The sequence below is a fragment of the Aptenodytes forsteri genome, unplaced genomic scaffold (genome assembly GCF_000699145.1).
Source record: "Aptenodytes forsteri isolate BGI_AS27 unplaced genomic scaffold, ASM69914v1 Scaffold16, whole genome shotgun sequence".
Lineage (NCBI taxonomy): Eukaryota > Metazoa > Chordata > Aves > Sphenisciformes > Spheniscidae > Aptenodytes > Aptenodytes forsteri.
This window is the reverse complement of record NW_008794753.1, coordinates 4,065,553-4,084,517: the sequence shown is the minus strand read 5'-3', so window position 1 is coordinate 4,084,517 and position 18,965 is coordinate 4,065,553. Positions and strand designations below refer to the sequence as shown.

Here is an 18,965-nt window from a genome sequence, read left to right as displayed (position 1 = left end):
GTGGCTTGACCCAAGTAACTTTATAACACTTTGTGGCCTTTTTGTCATTTACCATTGCTTTTATCACTTCAGATTAAGAGATTCTTAAATATATGTGGGCAAAACAATTACAGGGAGGACCACTTAAAAGGTGACAAGACCCAGTTTGGCTCCCAGATCTGAATGAACAATTTTAAAAGTTTCTTCGAAGAAGAGTCAAAACCATCAGCAACGTTTTAACTTCTTCAGAAGTCCTGTCCCGTGCTGAAAGCTTTTTCCTGCCCGGTTCGCAGGCTGGCTGCTGCGGAGCGCTGTGAGGCCTGGGGGGAGAAATGGACGGCAGGAGACCGAAGGCAAAAGTGCCGTTGGTGCGTGAGCCGTGTGGGAAGGAAACGCACCCAAAAATAGCAACAAGTGTCTTAGGACAAGGTTTTTGAAGTGCTCGGTGCTGCCCTGAATTGGGTCCCACTGAAAACTTCCTCAGTTTGGGTGGGACCAGACCTGGGTCAGCTGTTCACTTTGGAAGCCCTCACCTTGGATGTGTGAGGCTCCTTCCCATACTCTGAGGCAGAAGACAAGAACAGAAGAGCTCAAGAAAGGAGAGCTGTCCCCGACACCTACTTTGAAACTCTGCACGCGCTTCCCACCTTGGTTTCCCTATCTGCAAGTGTGCTGCTGAACCTGGGCTGGTGCGTCCTGAAGGCAAGTGCCTTCTGGCAGGCACCTCTCTCCCTCTCACCTTTGAGCAGGCACCTGCTTGAAGTCCGCTCCAAGCCGGCTCTGCATCCTGCATCTGCTGCACACATTAGCTCCCTTCCCCTTCCCCTTCCCCTTCCCCAGGGCTGGTCGCTAAGACAGCTCCATCTCTGCCTCCCCTGCGACTGGCAGCTGATTATGCACTACACAGTTACACTTCTGCTCCACAGACCTGCGCCTCGGGGCAGGGGGACGGGATGAATCCCCACTTGTCCTGCATTTCACATTCCTCACTTGCACACCTCCCCTGCACCCTCTAATCTCAGAGCTCAACAGGCTCATCTGCATTGCAAAAAAAAAAAAGAGAGAGAGAAAGAGCAGCAATGGAAAGAGCAGGAGAGACTATCCAGAGAGCTTCATAAAAACGATGAATTGCTTTTAGATATTGGGCAGGAGAGAAAGAGCGCTCTTTTTTACTTGATGCTATTAGTCTTTTAGTGGTGCATTGTTGCTGTGCATATGAGCTCAAAATCTCAAGGCAGTCAAAGGCAAATGCCCAGGAATTGAAGTGTAAATGAGCCGCTGTTGAGCATTTTATTTTGCCTTTTATGATTTCTCTTTCTCTCATTATGTAGGTCAGTCTCCATTTCTAAGGTCTGCTGTGTGCATAGGAGAGCGCGGGGCGGGAAGGTGTTCCCGGAGGTGGCAGGTCTGCTGTGTGCATAGGAGAGCGCGGGGTGGGAAGGTGTTCCCGGAGGTGCCCGCTGCGCGTGGGCGCAGTGGCAGCGCGGCGGGTGCCGGTGCAGGGACTGCGCTTGGCGCAGCGGCTGTGCGGCGCACGCCTGCCTGCGTGCGCGTACGTACCTGCCCAGTGGCGCGTGTTGTGAGTGTAGGGCTGTGCCCGTGGCAGTAACCACTGGGCAGAAAGCTCTGGCATCTCTTGCTCTCACTGTCTCACCTGCAGACAGCTGAGTCTGGAGACACCTGTCCTCTCCCTTCCTCCCTCCAACTGAAGAATTACATTTCCTACCACATTAGCAATTCAGATGCTGAACTGGTCTGTGCTGGCTGCTCTGATTAGTGGATGTGATAAGGAGATTCATGCATCTCCTTTAGAGAGACACCAGCCATGTGATTTGGCTGCTTAGCATAAACGGCAATGAATAAAGCAGCGTGTGCGCGTGGGACTATCTGTCCTGCACTGGGACAGGTGAGGATGTTTTCTTCTCCATTCCTTGACTTTCCTTTCTCTTGCTGGTTAGCAGAAAACACGTTGTGTTGTGGAGGACTCACAAAGGCTTGAGCAGAGGGGCCCTGGGCAGAGCAAGTGCTTTCTGGAGCCCTGGGGACGCTCCTCCGTGTCTGTAGTGGGGTTGGAGGCACCTCCCTGCTCACGAGCTGGGCCTTGACCTCCCTGCTGTGGTGCAGAGCTGGTGACAGACCTTTCTTTCTCTAATTCATGCTGGCAATAAGCAGAACGGGCAGCCTGGAGTGAGAAGGGGCACAGAGGAGGCAAGAGGGCTGACCATGGGTTTGTTAGCCCCTTTTGGACCATGCTGTACCCTAGCCTCTTCCTTCCCTGTCCTTGCATGGTTTGAAGGTGCCTAGCACATATCCTGCCTTACCTGGCTGCTCTCAAAGGGCAGCAGGGCTCAGTCACTCAGGGGAGACTGCAGTAGAGCCAACGTGGACGGTAGTGCGGTGCCCGAGGGCAAAGGGGGTGCTGCCTTCCAGGACAACCTCCTTCAGAGGAAGCTTTCTCTGGGTCACAGGATTTACCGACCCTGCTGTCCATGCTGCCCTTCCCCGTGGCCTCTGCGCTGTCTGCTCCGCACGGTACCGGTGCGATGGAGCAGGTGCTGAGGTTACCTGTGCCTTTGCTTAATGCCCGTGCTCCAGGCACAGGCAGGAGATGGGGGCTCGGGGTGCAGCAGCCCTGGCCTGGCAGCCTGGCTGCCTCGTGCTGTTCCCTGGCTGCGCTGGGTAGACCCTTGTTTCAGGCGTGAGGCTTTGGGGTGGGTGGCTCTGGCAAGGTTGGCTCGGCCCCCCTATACCTCAAACGCACCCTAGGCATCCCTGGAGAAGGAGGCAACTTAACCGCCTGGTTCCTGGCAGGCAGTGAGAGGTGGCATGCCGAGATGATGACATCCTCGCCCTAAGCCAGGAAAGGACCTTGCTGTGCCTAGAGCATCCTCCTCTTGCTGGCCCTGCCCTTGCAGTCCTGGTCCCCCGGAGGGCTGCAGCCTCCCCCTGAGCCTGGGTGGTGTGAGCAGCTCTGCCAGGGCAGATAGGAGAGGCACGGGCGCTGGTCTGCATCCCTCCTGTTTGCAGAGGAGCAGCCGCGGCTCACCGGTCTCTCCGTGTCTGTGCCCACAGCATGTCGAGGGATGCTGTGCGGGTTCGGGGCGGTGTGTGAGAAGAGCTCCACCGACCCCTCCCAGGCCTCCTGCGTCTGCAAGAAGACGGCTTGCCCCGTCGTGGTGGCTCCTGTCTGTGGCTCCGATTACTCCACCTACAGCAACGAGTGTGAGCTGGAGAAGGCCCAGTGCAACCAGCAGAGGCGGATCAAAGTCATCAGCAAGGGACCGTGTGGTGAGTGCAAGGGCAGGCTCTCCTGCTTTCGGGAGGTGACTGTGTGAGGCCAGGGAGACTTGGCCTGAGCTCGTGTCGTCACTGCGGTGCTGGTGACGTCCTGGGGGATGGGGACAGGTCTGATGGAGAATCACCAGCTCTGCCTTGGTGATCTGCAGAGTTTAATAAGCAGGGAAATGGATGGCCAAAGGCTGTTCAAGAGGTGCGTGGCAGACAGTGGGGAACAGCTTTCTGTCTCAGGCAGCTCTGCCCGCTGCACCACACTGCCTCCCCAGAGTGGGTCACATCTGCCACGGCTAGAAGTTGGAGTTGGAGCGACCAGGCGCATGCACAGGCTGGGTGGGCTGATGAAAGCCCTTCCCCAGCCTGGCATTCACCAGCTGTGAGCAAGGAGCTGTGTAAATGAGACCCCAGTCTCCTCATCTCAGAGTAAATTAACTTGACCTTTCTCTCATGCAGTGCTCTGGCTTGCAATAAATCTGCACCCAGCACTCCTGCTGGGGCTCTTGTCAGAGGGGAGAGTGCTGAGTGATTGATTTAAAATAACAATCATAAAAAGTAAAAAATAAAGGAGAAAAAAAAGGCAAAAAAAGCTGGCAAATAAATTTTGGCCCTTCCCCATCAGTGAGGAAATTGCTCCTTGAGCTCTTCCTCTAATTATGGTTTGCAGGAGGTGCCTTAAGGACCCTTGTTTTGCTCGTTTGCTGAAGCAAGAGGATCTCAGAGAGCACGTGTAGGGAAGGGAGCTCACAGCAGTGAGGCTGAGAGGTTTAGAAAGGAGGGGCTCTGCCTCAAGTGCCAGGTGGGGACTGAGCTCCTTTCCTCATGTGCCGTGGGTTTCGGGGCTGATCCTACAGCCTCACGATCCTGCCTGCCTCTGCGGACGTCAGGGTGGATGAGCTCGCTGCTGCGGGACCAGGTACATGGCACTGACTCCAGCGTCCGCTGAAGCCGATGGAAGGACGTCCATTGGCATCGTGTACATTTCTGGGCACTCGGAGGGACTGGGGCTGTCTAGGTAGATATCATGGTGTGTTGAGCTTATTTGTCGTGTAAAAGAGAGGAGCAAGCGGGAGAGGGCAGCACGTGAGCACAGGCTGCTGTGCCCATGCCTGTGCCGTGCCCCCCTCCTCTCTCCCGCAGGCTCCAAGGACCCCTGCGCAGAGGTGACCTGCAGCTTTGGCAGCACGTGCGTCCGCTCCACTGACGGCCAGTCGGCCAAGTGCGTCTGCCCGTCGTCCTGCAGCGGCATGCCCGAGAGCACGGTGTGCGGCAGCGACGGCAAAGACTACCGCAGCGAGTGCGACCTCAACAAGCACGCCTGCGACAAGCAGGAGAATGTTTTCAAGAAGTTCGATGGCGCCTGTGGTGAGTCCCCTGCCCCCCCCGGGCGTACTGCTTTAAAAACGTTTCCTCTTGCATCAGGAGTATTGGGGGCAGACCAGTGGGAAATGGCAAGGGTTGGGGAGAAAAACCTGCCCGCACGCCTGCTGTCATCAGCTCAAAAACATGGGCTGGGCAGAAAAAGGTCAGTCTGTGGGTGACGGCTTCTGAAACTCAGACCAAGCCAGCGCTTCCCCCACGGCATTTGGCTGCGGGCGTTTCTGCTCGGGACCCACTGACCTAGAGAGCAGTGGCAACATCTGTGCCACCTCCTTTCCCTCCTGCCGTTTTCCCTGGCTGGAGTCCCCCGGCTGCCGCTTTTGGCAAGAAGCCTGCTGCTCGCCGGCGTCCCAGGGCTCGCGGGCAGGCAGCTCCCTCTAATTAAAGAGCCTGACAGGCACAGATCCCAGAGCGCAAACACAGTCCTGCTACTCCGAGGATGGCTTCTTCTTTGGCTAATGGTGGCTGTGGATACTTGTAATTAAAAGCAACTGTATTCATTAGGAAAACCATGAGATCAGCCAGGACACGTGCCAGACCAGTGTTTGTCCCCGGGGGAAGGAGTGTGGGAGTGTGTTTGGGCAGGCTGCAAACCTGGAAGAGCTTTAATTACGCTTTCACTGCTCAGTCCCAAGTAGGGCGAGATGGGTGCAAGTGGGATGTGCGAAAGAGGTGATGTCACGCTGGGTGCTCCTGGTTTCTAGGGCAGAGCGAAGGCTTTGAGCCTCACTGTTCCTTTGAGGTCCTCCTGATTTTAGCTGGGCATCAGCAGAAACTCAGGCGGTCTGGGTTGAGCAGCCGGGCTATAAAACCTGAAAATACTTGAAGGCATTTGGACTCTATTGGGTGTGCTGTAAGGCTTGAGGATGTACTGCAAGGTAGGGGAGAGAGCGGGGAAGAGTAGTGCAGGCAGAGCACATCTCAAATATTTATCCTCATCGTGCAGTCCCTGAGATATGTCTGTGCATCTGCCTCATCCCCAGCCCCTCTGATGCGGTCCCCATCTCCTCAACTGCACCGCATCCCTGCCTCACTACGGCAGCCTTATTTACCCACAGCTCCGTGAGTCCACGCAAGATGTTCTTGTGATTTTGTTGGGGTTTGTAGAGGCCTCCAAGGAGGTAACAGATCCCTGGCTGTCTGCTGGTGTGACTGCAGGGCAGCAGCGAGCACGGGCAGCTCTTGCTGGAGGAGGAATGGGAGATGGATTAGGTAGGTCCTGGGGGGGAGCTCCTTCATCCACTTCATTTCCATGATTACTGCACGTGCTAAAATGGACAAAGCAAAAGACTTGAGCTGTGACCCTGTCCTAGGCCGGCCTTCTCCAAGGGATGTGGGGGCGGCTGAAAGGGAGGTCCCTCGCCTGCTTGCAAGAGGCTGAGGAAACGGGGTACTGTCTTGTTTCCTCCCCTTCTCAGCCTGGGACTGTGGCCAGTGCAGGGATTTCAGACTAGTCGGAATAAAGGGTGGAAGCATTTGCTCGTGTTTCTGCAACTGCAGAAAATGAATCGGCACTCTCCAGGTACCGTGCTTGACAAGGAAGAGAAAAACCCAGGGCTAGAGTAGGGATTAGTGAACAGTCGGCACTTGTTTTGCCCATGTCTTTGGTATGCTGATGTGAGCTCGGCTCATCAGAGAGGGTGATCCGGATGAGCCAAGATTGGAGCAGTGGGGCAAGGCAGCATGTGGCCCTGGCTGCCTTCGGGGCTCTTCCAGCACTTTGGGAAGACAGGGAGGGAGAGTGGGAGGAGCAGGATGGGAGTACCAAGCATCTTGCAATGCCCAGCGAACGCCCCTTGGACTCGGGAGGTTCGCCTGGGTTGGGGGAGAGAGAGCCCTGTCCCCTAGACAGAGGGGAGTTGAAGGCAGCTCAGGATGGGAGAAAAGGCAGAGCTCATCCCATCCAGCGGTCGCTTTGGAAAGGGCGTGTGTCCTCAGTGTGTGCAGCTCAGTAAAAAATGAGTCCTTGTGTGTGCAGAGCCCTACAGACGGCCAGTCCCGAGGAAGAGATGAGCACACGTTGAGTGCTGCTGGGGAAGGTACGGAGGGAGGCTCTTGGGGCCAGCTGGGAGGGAGGAGGGCAGGCCAGGAAGCACCTCTCTGGGCAGGGCGTCAGTGTGCCTGACTATATGCTCTGGCTTTGTGCACAGACCCTTGTAAAGGCGTCCTCAACGACATGAATCGTGTTTGCCGGGTGAACCCCCGCACCCGAAGGGTGGACCTGCTCTCCCGCCCCGAGAACTGTCCCCCAAAGAGGGAGCTTGTGTGCGGCGATGACGGGGTGACTTATGACAATGAGTGCGTGATGGGGCGCTCGGGGGCCATCCGGGGACTGGAGATCCAGAAGGTGCGTTCAGGGCAGTGCCAGCATCAGGGTAAGTACCTCTCTGCTTCCTGGGGAACAGGAGCATTCGGGTTCCTGACCTTCCCCGCCGCTCCGTGCCGTGCTCTTGGCAATGAGAGTATACCCCCTTCCCCTGTCCCCGGGGTGGGTGCAAGCGGTGCTATCCTCTCTCCTCCCAGACAAATGCAAGGATGAATGCAAGCTCAACGCTGTCTGCCTGAACCGCCGTGGCACCACTCGCTGCTCCTGTGACCGCATCACCTGCGACGGCGCCTACCGGCCTGTCTGTGCCCGGGACAGCCGGACTTACAGCAACGACTGCGAGCGCCAGAAGGCCGAGTGCCACCAGAAGGCTGCCATCCCTGTAAAGCACAGTGGACCCTGTGGTAAGCACTGGTGCCGCCGGGCTGGTCGCCCGCAGGAACGCTGGTACCCCCACACCTCTCACTTCCCAGCCTCAGCAGCCACTTTAAGCCCAGCCTGCGTCAGTCCCTTCCGTGCAGGCAATGGTGCTCGCGTTGATGCTGGAAAGCTGCAGGTAAGTTGTGACTGGGTGCCCGCCGTCTGAGCAAGCCACGGGCTCTCTTCAGTCTTGCGGCCGACAAGCCCTGAATATCCGTTCCTCCCTGTTCTTTTTCCTTCCAGCAGTCAGCAGTCCTTCTGTCTCTGTGTGTGTGTATGTGTTCCTCCTTGGTCTTGTCTCTGTCTGATGTGCTCAGTAACACGGGGAAGAATCATTTGTGTTTAAACAGCACCGAAGTGTCTGTGATGTCCAGCTGGTTTCTCTCATTCACCGCCACAGCCAGGTGCACATTCGCCACCACGCAGTTCCCGTGCAGCCCACGCCATTCATTTCTCCTCCCAGGGTAGTGCCAGTCCCCAGGCTCCTTCCATGCTTCCCCCTCCATGCCTGCCTGCTTCTCTCAGCTCCAGGTACTCTCCGTAAGGAACTCTTCCCAGCGTGCCCGCTCTCTGGAGGTCTCGCCGTGTCTTTGTCTCATCTCCGGGAGAAGCTTTTGACCTTTCCAATGGACGCTTTTTCAGGCGTATGTGATAGGATGGGGCTTTGGGTCCCTAGGATGTTGGGAATGTCCAATTTTAAAATTATTGCGCAGAAAATGAAGGAAGTTAAACACGGTCACTGGGTTGATTTGTATGAGTTGGAAGGACTGTTTGTTTCAGCTCGAATTGGTTTTTACTAGGTCTAGAACTGTGTCCTGTTATTTTAAGCTGATGTTTTACAAGGTATCAGCTGTATCAAACCTTCTGAAGTACTTGGAATTTAGGCCTTATGTTGTGGATCTGTTTTGTTGGCTTTGTGCTCCTGCACTAGGTTTTTAATGCTGCCAGACCCAGCTGCTTGAAAACTGTTTGTCAGGCTCCCAAAATCACACTCAATGTAATCACAACTGTTATTTTTAATCGTCTGTGTCACTGTGTTTTCTGGTGGTTGGCTGATTAGGAGTCAGTTCCCCAGGTTTTCCCTATAGGGAAGGGCGAGAGAGGCACCTTTCAGTCCTCTGTCTCCCCGGGCCACGGGGAGCTGGTGCTGGACGGCAGCCAGCAAGCCTTGCCAGGGAGCCGTGCACGCTGGCAAGTCTGGCGCTCGTTTTCCTGCCCTGCTGTGCTGCTGCGAAGCTTTGCCGGAGGTGTGACCGGCCCCTGGGGCTGGCACGGGAATGCACAGGGCCGCTTCTGGCGAGGCAGGCTGCCTTGACGCAGGGGAGGGTGAGGGCGAAGCGAGGTGCCCGTGGCCGGGCTCCGCTGGGCTCCCAGGGCAGCTCTGGGGCAGTGGGGCCAGGAGGTGGTTGTTTGCAGCTGGGTGGCCGGGCCCTGGTGCCCTGGGCTCTCTACAAACCCTTCCCTGTACCTCCTTTAGAGTCAGGCCCTTGCTAAGGCTTCCTGAATTTCTAGGGCGAGTGGAGAATTCGTGCTGCTAGTTACCCTGCTGTCAGACGCGCATCATTTCCACCACGTTCAGTGGAGTGAGGCCAGTGGACAGTAGGATATGGTCCCTATGCATCTGCCGTTCCTCTCTCCATCTTACTCTCTTTTATTTTAGCTTTCCCCCAACTTCTCTTCCTGCAGGCGAGGACAGCAGATGCGCACATCTGCTTTCAGGAGCTATATCCTTGTGGGGTAGCATCAAACAAAGCCTGTCATCTGAGGGAAGTAAATCAAAGCTGGGGCTCTGTCTGCCAAAGCCTAGGATTTCAAAGTCCACATGACGGCTCCAGGCTGCCCTGTAGCAAGCCACCATGAGGTGTGGGCAAGCCTTTGGCCTCCCCATCAGCTTAGGAAAGCATCTTCTCTCTGAGCTGAGTGCTGCCCTTTGGGAAGAAAGCATGTCCTCCTCTGTGTCACCAGTTCAGACTCAATGCGAGATGGGAAACTGATTTAGAAATGGGGATGGGTTGGTGATGTTGCTTGCCAGCCAGTGTGTCAAGACAGGTCTTCTCAGCATGAGCACTACTGGTGGCACTAACGTGTCTCCTGGCTGGCTTCGTGGCCGAGGCTTCCTTGGGATGCAGGGTGCAGTCCACCAGCACAGGCTGGGACAGGACTCGTGGGACACTCGGCAGTGGGTGAGACCGGGGACTGAGGGAGCTACAGGCTCTGTCTGCATCCAGCACCCAGGTTGGGGAGCGTGGCGAGTTCCTCCACGCCCCTGTGCTGTGAGGATACAGGAGATGCACATAGCTGGGGAAGGGGAGGAAAAGAAAGGCCGTTAGTATGGTCGCAGCGTTTTAATCTCTTACACGTACCTGTCTAATGAACTCTAAGCTCTGCTGCTGTCTTTTCTAGCAGCAAGGCAAAGGAGGCAAAGCCAAACAAAACAGTCCAGGCCTTGTTTTTAATCCTTCTCTACTTCTACACCGTGATGGGGCAGTTGAGGAAGAAGGGATGGGATGAGACCGATGTGGACAGGAGGTGGAGGGAAGGTGTCTGTAGTTGCATCTGTCTTTTCCTCCCTGCCTCTCTCTGCTCTCTCGCCCCCTACTCTCTTTCTCCCTCCGCTCTCTCTCTCTTTCCTTTTTCGTCTGTGTCTTGTGTTTTACAGTGTTGCCTGTTTGGAGGAAGGAACTGTGTCCTCGCAGCACCCTTCCGCTCCCTACCCGGACATCTCTGCTAGGAGGTCGGCTTTCTCTCCTTCTCCGTAGCCAGTGACAGTCCTGGCCTCTTCTCACTGCTCCCCTCCTCTCTAGTTTTGCTTGAGAGCCCCTGGGATGGAGAGATTGCCCTGTTGTGCTCCCATCCCTCGCCCCAAACACTTCCTGCTGGAATGGAAATGCCTTGCAGTGCAGTGGGGTCTTGTCCGGTGCTTGCTGTGGCTTGACCCTTCGAGGCAAATGAGAGTAGGAGCAGAGGTGGGTGCTGTGAGCCCCCCCAGTCCTTAGCAAGCCCCTCTTCGGCTGATACATCAGTCTGGACTGCCCCTGGTTGATCTTACCTCTCCTTTTGCCCCCAACTAACCCCCCTTTCTTCCCCACCTCCTCTTTCCCAGAGACTTCTGCCTGCCTGGGACTGTGATGCTTGTCCCTTTGCTCACCGTAGTGTGCGTCACGCTTGTTTGTGCAAGTCCAGTGGGTAGGGGCTCTGCAGGGATTGCAGCTCCCCTCCCCGGTGTCCAGCAAAGCACCGTGTGCCTTTTGGAAGAACTGAGGAGCTGTCTGTGCTCAGATACGGTTCTTCTCGAAGAATACTCCCCTGTGTCCCTGTGGAGCTGGTGCTGGAGCCCGCTGGGTGTCATGGGCACAGATTGATGGGGCGTTATGGGTTACAAACCAGCTTCAGAGCCTCTTCCCCATAGCCGTCCACAGGCAAGGCTTGCAGGAGAGCTCAGCGTTCCCAGGGCTTGGTTAGGTTTCTGCACAGCTTGGCAGCAGGTGAGGGATCATGCCCTTGAATCAGTCAGGGTGCAGAATGAGCATTTTTGTTCTGTGCCTCCGTTTCCCTGCCTACAAGATGGAGAAGGGCCAGGAATCAAAGCAGGTCTTGATTATAGCACAGCCTAAGGTCCTTGCTCAGTAGGTCCTCATTATATCCACCTACATCAAAATTGGTGCCAAAATTCCCATTGACATATGCAGGTGCCCAGGGCTACGTGGGAAATTTCACAGGCTGAGGTTCAGGCTGTGAAGGAACTTCATGTGCTGCACCTCTGCAGGTTTGCTTGCTTAAGAAGGGCGAGAAATGTCAGGGCAGCGTTCTCCATCGGGCCTGGCACCTCCCTGCACTCTCACTCACTGCTCACTTGCTCCTCAAGATAAGAGTGTGAATTTGGATTTCAAATGAACGAATGTATTTGCTTCATGCCTAGCTCGTTGGATCCTTACTGCCTAATTGTGTCCAGCAGAGGCGCTTTCTCCGTGGAAGCCTGTGTCTCTGCGTTTGGGGGACATGATTGTGGTACAGACATTGTTTTTAAAAAGTGAAACGCAAGCAGGAGATGTGAGCAGCATCACAGGGCTAAGCAGAGCAGGGAGCAGTTCCTGGTCCTTGGGAACTGCTCATAAACTCTTCGTTGCAGGGAAGTTGGGGACACAGTTGAAAAGGCTGGGTCGAAGTAGTGGCCATGTGCCTGAACTGTCCCCCTCTTCCCTGTTCCTTTGCAGACTGTTGGCTCTAAGTTTTGACTTGGCAGGTGCTTCCCAAAGAGCCAAATCCAAAATTCAGACTTGCCTGTGCCCAGGCCATTTTCTCACTGGTTGACAGCAGGCAGCCAGACTCCTGAGGGCTCAAGCCTTGCTCTTGCTCTGTAGATACGCCACCTTGGTCCTAGCAGGGCAGGAAAACGGATCCGTCCGCTCCTGTTGCCCCTGTCCACTCTCTGTGCCACGCCAGCAGGCTCCAGAGGGCTTTGTCTTTCCCACTGCACTCCGGCTCTGTGCCTGCCTCGCTGTTTGGTGTTGGTGGGGCTGCGCTGTGTCTGCCTGTTGCATCCATCTCGCCTTGGCTGCATTGTCTGTTCCCCACATCCGTTTCGTCATGTGTCCTCGTCAGTGTTCAGTGCGGATTAAATCTGTGTCCTTTCCTTGCCCCAAGTTCTCAGGGCTTTTCTCTTGAGTCACATGAAGGGGTCGTTGGGAAGTGCTGGGTCTCTCCCCAGCAGCACGGCTAGTCCTGCCTTTTAGCTGCCTGTCTTGGCTTCTGGATGGTGGAGGGCATTCCTGGAGGGGCACGCCTGCCTTCAGCAAGCGGGCTGGGAACCGGGTGGAACCGCGGGGCTTTCCCTGCAAGCAGTTGCAGAGCTGTACCAGGGGGTGGGACGCAGCCTTTTCTCTTTGCTGTCACCATCAGGGTTGGCTGCTCACCTCATCACTGCCGGGCATCTTGCAGGGAAGGTGCCACCTGCTCAGCTGACTTAGATTAAGCAGCTCCAGTGAGTGAGCAGAGCGGACTGCTGCCTCTCAGCCTGCAACCCATGCTGCGGGGCGTTACCCGTCCCCAGGGAGCCTCAGGGCTCTGCTCCTAGGGCCAGATGCCTGAGGACTGGGCCGAAGCAAGGACACCAGGTCTCTTCATCCTGCTGCACAGCAGCTCCCTGGCCTTTCCAACACCAGCTTGCAAGAGGAGGGGAAGGGAGCTGAGCTGCTTGGGGAGAGGAGAGAGACAGGCTGTGTGGTGAAGCCAAATGCAGGTGTCCTCTCCAGCCAGATCTTCCCGGGTATGGCACAGCGGGTATTAGGATGAGCTGTTCAGGGGACAGTGTGATTGTGAGGATGTGAGGCCTCAGTGAAGGGAACTATCCCTGTGTGAGCTTTTTGGCTACTGAGGGTTCGGCAGCTGGTGCCAGGTACTACGTGATGATGTAGCAAGTGTCCTGGAGGCACCGAGACCCACACTGAGGAGGGCTTTCTGCTGCCTCCTGCCCTGCCCTCTGCCACAGAGCTGGTCATTCAGATCCGACTTCACAGGCAGGCTTGTGGCACCACTGCTGCCCGGGAAAAGAAGTGCCGGCTCCCCTCCTGGCAACGAGGGGCCTGTCTGTGTTGCCCTCCCTCAGCACATGGCACTTGTTCTTGATGCTGGCTGGGAGCTGCTGGGGAGACCCAGCAATCTGCAATTGCCCCCCAATTCTGCACCAATCATGCTGGCTGGGAGCTGCTGGGGAGACCCAGACATCGGGGTTTGGTGCAGAAACCCACGGGGCTGATCCCACCTCTGGCCGGCCCCTGAGGGCAGAATGTAGCTGGGATGGGGATGGGACGGAGGAGACGAGGCGGGAGTCCTGTTCATGGCGTGCAGGGAGAAGATCTTGTGCCTGCTTCCCATCCCTAACCTCTGCCAAGCATGGGGAAGATGCTGAGCTGGGCATGTCAGGGTGGCATGGAGGGTGCAGGGGGCTGGGCTGGTGCCAAGGCCAGGAGCTCTGTGCATTTGCCACGGCTTGGGGGAGGCAGGCATGGGCGTAAGGCTGGGGATGCTGGCATGCATTGCTGTGCACAGTGCCCCGGGGGAGCTGGGGAAGCAGTGGACTGAGACCAGTGCCTTTCTCTCCTGTCCCCTCTGCAGACCTGGGCACACCCAGCCCATGCCTGAGCGTGGAGTGTACCTTCGGAGCCACGTGCGTGGTGAAGAACCAGGAGGCCGTGTGCGAGTGCCAGCAGGTGTGCCAGGGCCGCTATGACCCCGTGTGTGGCAGCGACAACCGCACCTATGGCAACCCTTGCGAGCTCGACTCCATGGCCTGTGTCCTCAAGAGGGAGATCAAAGTGAAACACAAAGGGCCCTGCGGTAAGAGCTGATCTCTGGGGGTTCCTCCTCCTCGTGCTGCTGGCCACAGCTGGGTTTGCTTGCTGGGAGCAGGCGGTGTCTTAAGCACGAGCGTGGCCCCAGCCGCAGAGAGATAGGGCTGTTGGGGTGTCTTTGCGCTTTGCTTGCCACCATGTAGCGTATGCAACTCAGACCCATACACAGCAGTTCCATCTGCAAGCTCTCTCTTTGTGCCAGCACAGCTTTGCCACTCAGAAAGTGTTTGCAGACAGGCACAGCCCGAGCTGGCTGGGTTCTCCCGGGACAAAATCTGCTGGGATGGTCAGGTAGGGCTAGGCTTATTGCGATTTTGTCAAAATACGGTCTTTCTGCCCCTGACCTTCATGCTGGGTATCAGGAGCTGGTGCCTGGCTTTCCACCCAGGGCTGGTGTGGCTCGGTACGGCATAGCAGTGCCCCTGTCAAAACTGGGCTTAATCCCTTACGGTCACTTCCCCACTGAGCTGCACTGTGCAGTCCTACTTGGGGAACGTGCTCCTGAGCTGTAAGGGCTTTGAGACAGCAGAGTAAAGGAAGACCCTTCCTCCAGAAAAGGAAGACCCCCTCCAACCTGCGGAGCTCCCCGCTGCAGCATAGCAGAGGGCCCGGTGGGATTCAGGTCAGAAGAAAATGCTGGTACCAACTCCACGCAGTTTCAGGAGAAACAGTGAAGGATGCAAATGCTTCAGCTGTTGGGCACACGCACTTGAGTGCCCTGTAGGAAAGAGCTGCCCTTGTCTGCACACAGACTGCCTTGAGCAGCCCCCTCTCCCGACCTGCAGAGCCCAGGCGTGGCTGCAAGCTTTGTGCTGTAGATAGAAACCTCCCGGCCAACAGTCTGCACAAACCAAGCAGGGGGTTGTTGCATCTTCCTTCCCCCATGCAAAGGCAGCAGCTGCTGTGTGAAAGAAAAATAAGAAAAACCATCTTTAAACCAAATTCTTTGTGAATTGAATGGTGGGGAGGGAAGAGGGGTGTCTGAAGCAGAAGATGAAGCCGTGAATCACTAAATACCCCAGTCAGGAGAGAGGAGATGTGCTGGCTGGAGTCTGGCCTCTCCAGCAACGAGTGATAGCTCCTTTGCAAGTGAGTTATTACAAAGATAAACGTCTTCTCTGACCCGAGCCTGCGTGCGTGTGCTGTGCGTGTGTTTGAAGCAGGCAGGCTGAGGATCCTGCTGGGGGGAGGTGGCAGGGCGCTCTGAATTGGTGCTATGTTATAAGGGCGTCCGGCACCGCTGGCACCCTGATAAACTAGGGGAAGACAGTATCCCCCTTCTCAGGCAGCCACCTCCTCCCGCCCTGCCGACTTGTCATGTGTGAATCCTGCCGCTTCTCTCCCCTGGGAGACTGGCCGCTTGCTGCCTGGGATGCTGCGCTCCTCCTCCCAAGGCTGGGACTGATTTATCACTCCTGGTAATTGCACTCAGCCCCGTGCTCTCTCCCGCCTCCTATTTAGCTATAACGGCATACAGCTCTGGTGACATTTCATCACGGTTAGTCCTGGCCCTGATGGCTTTTACGAGCAGTTATTGCCTTTCTGCCTCCAAGCCTGACTCTCCCTCCTCCTGCAGCCCTCGCCTCGGCTCCTTCCCTTGCACTGCACCTTGGGGCTCCTGCTCCCGACAAGGCTGCCGGCGTCTGCAGGGGCTCGACCTGGGGGAGGAGGTCGCAGTGGGGTTTTATTTCTGCTCTGGCACTTCATTAGACAGCGATGCCTGCCTGAACTGTTGTCTTAACCTACTGGTTTTGTTCTTCGTCTGCGCAGACCGTTGTGGCAAGTGCCAGTTTGGGGCCATCTGCGAGGCGGAGACGGGAAGGTGCGTGTGCCCCACGGAGTGCGTTCCCTCCTCTCAGCCCGTGTGCGGCACAGATGGCAACACGTACGGCAGCGAGTGCGAGCTCCACGTCCGGGCGTGCACGCAGCAGACGAACATTTTGGTGGCTGCCCAAGGAGACTGCAGTGAGTCTGGCAAGGTCCCCTTCTTCCCTCGTCTCACTCCTGCTGGTGGCATTTCAGAGAGCGGATGCTCAGCTCCGCTGGCCGCCCGGGCCCTGCTGAGCTGCCTGGCCATGGCCATCCAAGGCTCACTAGTCATTTGTAGCACTTGCAGCCCATGGGTTTACCAGCCCTGGGAGGCACCTGAGAAACCCCAGGGTCGGGATGTGTGGAGGGTCTCCCTAGCGCTCCTCCTCGTGCCTTTATTGATTGTTTTCGGGACTCCCTAGGAGGATATCAGCTCCAGAGTAACAGGGCTTGCCCAGGGACACCCAGCAGCCTGGCCCTGGGCTGCGGTTCCTGGCTGGTCACTCGGAGACCCCGCCTGAGGCTTTTCACCTTGTCTGGCATGGTCTTCCCTTTCAGCTTCACAAGAATTGGGCATCTTGAGTCTCTCAAGCAGCTTCCCCTTTTTAGCCCCAGCTATGCATCGTAGGTGGTATCTGCCCTCTTTGTTACTTGTCTGAGCCAAGCAAAGAAATTGGGCTAATGTCCATTGAGCCGAGCAAAGAAATTGGGCTGAAAACGTGTTAATAGCTACCACCAGAACTGAAAGCATGGAGGGTCTATTTGATCACGCAGTTCATCTCAGTAGCTTTCCCTTCCCTCCATCCCCTGGGGTTAATTCCTCTTTGCTCATGTGTTTCCTCCCCACTCCCCAGCACAGGGAACTGTCTGTGCTAATTTCTTAATGAATTAATGAATTAAAAGCCCTGCCTCGGTTCTTCATTAGGACAAATGCTACTACAGTAAAAGCAATGCTTTGAGCCTCATAAAACCTGTCCAGCTGGGTCTGTGTTCCAAGGCTGAACTGTGCATGGAGATCCTCTCTAAATATGGGAGAGAAGAGCGATCGGGTGTGACAGATAACTCTCAGTGCTCTGTGGGCACTGCGAGCAGGAGGAGGCTGAAGTCACCATGAGAGTAAATGGGATTTCTTACTGGTGTCCTAGAAAAAGCTGTTGGACACAACACCTGTGGGTGCTGATGGGAATCAGAAATGCTCAGGACTGTCAACTGTCCACTGCAGAGTCTTTGCACGGTTTAAATAAGCAATAACAAACCACTCTGGGGAAGGAGGACTTCTCTCCTTTCCTCTGAGGGCATGGCATTAGTGGTCCCCAGCTCTGTGACACTGGGCAGTTGGCTACAAAGGTCCCTACGACGTCTCACTGTGGTTCCTCCCTCTCGCCCCACAGAGTCCTGCGGCAGCACGGTGTGCTCCTTTGGCAGCAAGTGCGTGGGTGGGCAGTGCGTGTGCCCGCGCTGCGAGAGGCAGCCCTTCGCTCAGGTGTGTGGGAGCGATGGCCTCACCTACGACAACCAGTGTGAACTGCAGGTGGCCTCCTGCCAGCAGAAGAGGAGCATTGAGGTTGCCAGGATGGGGCCGTGTGAGGACGGTAGGTTGCCGCCGTCCCTCCGGCCGCGCGGGTGCGAAAGGTGGGGGAAAGGGTGAGGAAGGACTGAGGCTGCACACAGCAGGCTCTTCCCCTCGCTGCTCTGCTGTGCCCGGCTGCCACGGGAGCCCCGCTGCGTGGAGCTCGGGCACGGTGCCCTGTGACACCCCCAGCGTCCCCAGCACAGCAGGTCCTGTGCCACCAGCCCTCTCTTTGCCTCCCAGCCGGCCGCTGTCACCCAACACCCCTGCTGCCTCCCTTTCCCCTTTGTCTCTCTGTATCCAGCAGTAATGAGAGATGACGCCACCTAATCGGCTGGGCAAGGAGTTTATCGCTGCTTTAATTTCGCACTTCAGCGGGCCTTGGCTGGGGGAAACGGAGCGGTGCCTGGGGCAGGGAGCCTGGCTGCCGCTTTGCTTCCCTCTGCCCTGGGGGCTGCTCAGGGGCCTGACTGTTGACTCGGTACTGAGCACCTGGGAAGGCTGCGGGATTGGCTGTACCTTGCTTGGCCAGGCTAAGAACTAAGAACCTGCTGAGTTTTCTCACTGTAGGGGGAAAGCTGTGGGTTAATGCTGGCTGACTCCGAATACAGGAGGTGCGTAAACCTCGCCGTTCTGATGTGCTGACCTGGCGAGCTGAGATTCTCTGGCTCATTGCACATGTAGTCTAGCTGGAAAGGACTTCAGTGCTATGGCAGAGCTTAGGGAGAGGGGAAGACATAACACGGTGTTTGATCACAGCCCTCCTTGGGGAATTTCAGGTTGATGTCCCTCTGGGAAAAGATCTTAAATAATTCTCTGTGTAATGCCAAATCCCAGCCTTTGATCACTCAATAAAAAGGGCCAGGTTTTCCTTCCCCCCGCTCCCCTTTTAAGAAGCCTTTGAAATCAGCAACGTCTCCTTCTTGCAGCTGGAGCTCTGAGCATCTTATGGAGAGGCAGCCAGGCTAGGGTCAGAGTTTATATATTGTTAAGAATATCTGCCTAACTGAACTTCAAACTAAACCCAAACCCCATCCCTTCCTTTGCTCTGGTTTCCATGTTTATATTAGCAGCAGCAATCTCCCTGCTGCACTATGTGTTTGGGAGGGCAGGAGAAGGGGCAGGAGTCGGATCAAAGCGTGGAGTTAAGCTGTCACTAAGTCAAGTGGCAGCCCTTCCTCCTGTGCATGGCTATTAGCTGTCTGATCTCCAGGTAGCCTGCAGGGCGCTGGTAGCTGCAGGATCCTTGCATTTGCTCCTGCGGTGATGCTGTAGAGAGGAAGACCTTAGGCCACCTGCTAAAGCATCCCTGTGCTGTTTTCATTATGTAGGCTTAGCACAGCCTTGTGACAGCGATAGGAGAATCTGCTTTCTTCAAGGGAGAGGGATCTTCTCGGAGGTCCAGGCATAAGCATCCTAATACATGTGGACCCAGGATTCTGGGCTTGCCTGTGCTGAAGAGCTTAAACCTGCTGTGATTTGGATGGGCCCGTGCAGCTGTGGGCTGCTTCCCCTGTCTGGGGCACAGCCTCGTGTCAGGGAGAGGGCTTTGGCCCCATCCCCTCTGCTTTCCCCTAACTCTGCGCTGCTGGGTGTGAGCCCTTTCTCACCACGGTCCTCCTTCACTCCAGAGTGCGGCTCAGGGGGCTCGGGCTCCGGCGACGGTAGTGAGTGTGAACAGGACCGGTGCCGGCAGTACGGGGGCTGGTGGGACGAGGATGCAGAGGATGACCGCTGTGTGTGTGACTTCACCTGCCTGGCAGTGCCACGCAACCCGGTAAGCACGCTGAGCAGTTCTGGGCTGCCTGCTGCAGTCCTCGCTCCCCTCCTCTCTTCTTCC

The 18,965-nt window shown here is 56.3% G+C and overlaps 1 protein-coding gene across 1 annotated transcript in view; it reads left to right on the top strand.

The window, feature by feature from the left end:
- Positions 1–18,965, top strand: part of AGRN (agrin) — a 121,671-nt gene that overhangs the window by 75,197 nt on the left and 27,509 nt on the right. Inside the window, exons 4-11 of the mRNA XM_009274196.2 lie at positions 3,052–3,267; positions 4,411–4,635; positions 6,801–7,025; positions 7,174–7,380; positions 13,511–13,732; positions 15,517–15,711; positions 16,947–17,147; positions 18,757–18,902. Of these exons, the coding sequence (XP_009272471.1) occupies positions 3,052–3,267; positions 4,411–4,635; positions 6,801–7,025; positions 7,174–7,380; positions 13,511–13,732; positions 15,517–15,711; positions 16,947–17,147; positions 18,757–18,902 (1,637 nt within the window). The remainder of the gene's footprint in view (positions 1–3,051; positions 3,268–4,410; positions 4,636–6,800; positions 7,026–7,173; positions 7,381–13,510; positions 13,733–15,516; positions 15,712–16,946; positions 17,148–18,756; positions 18,903–18,965) is intronic.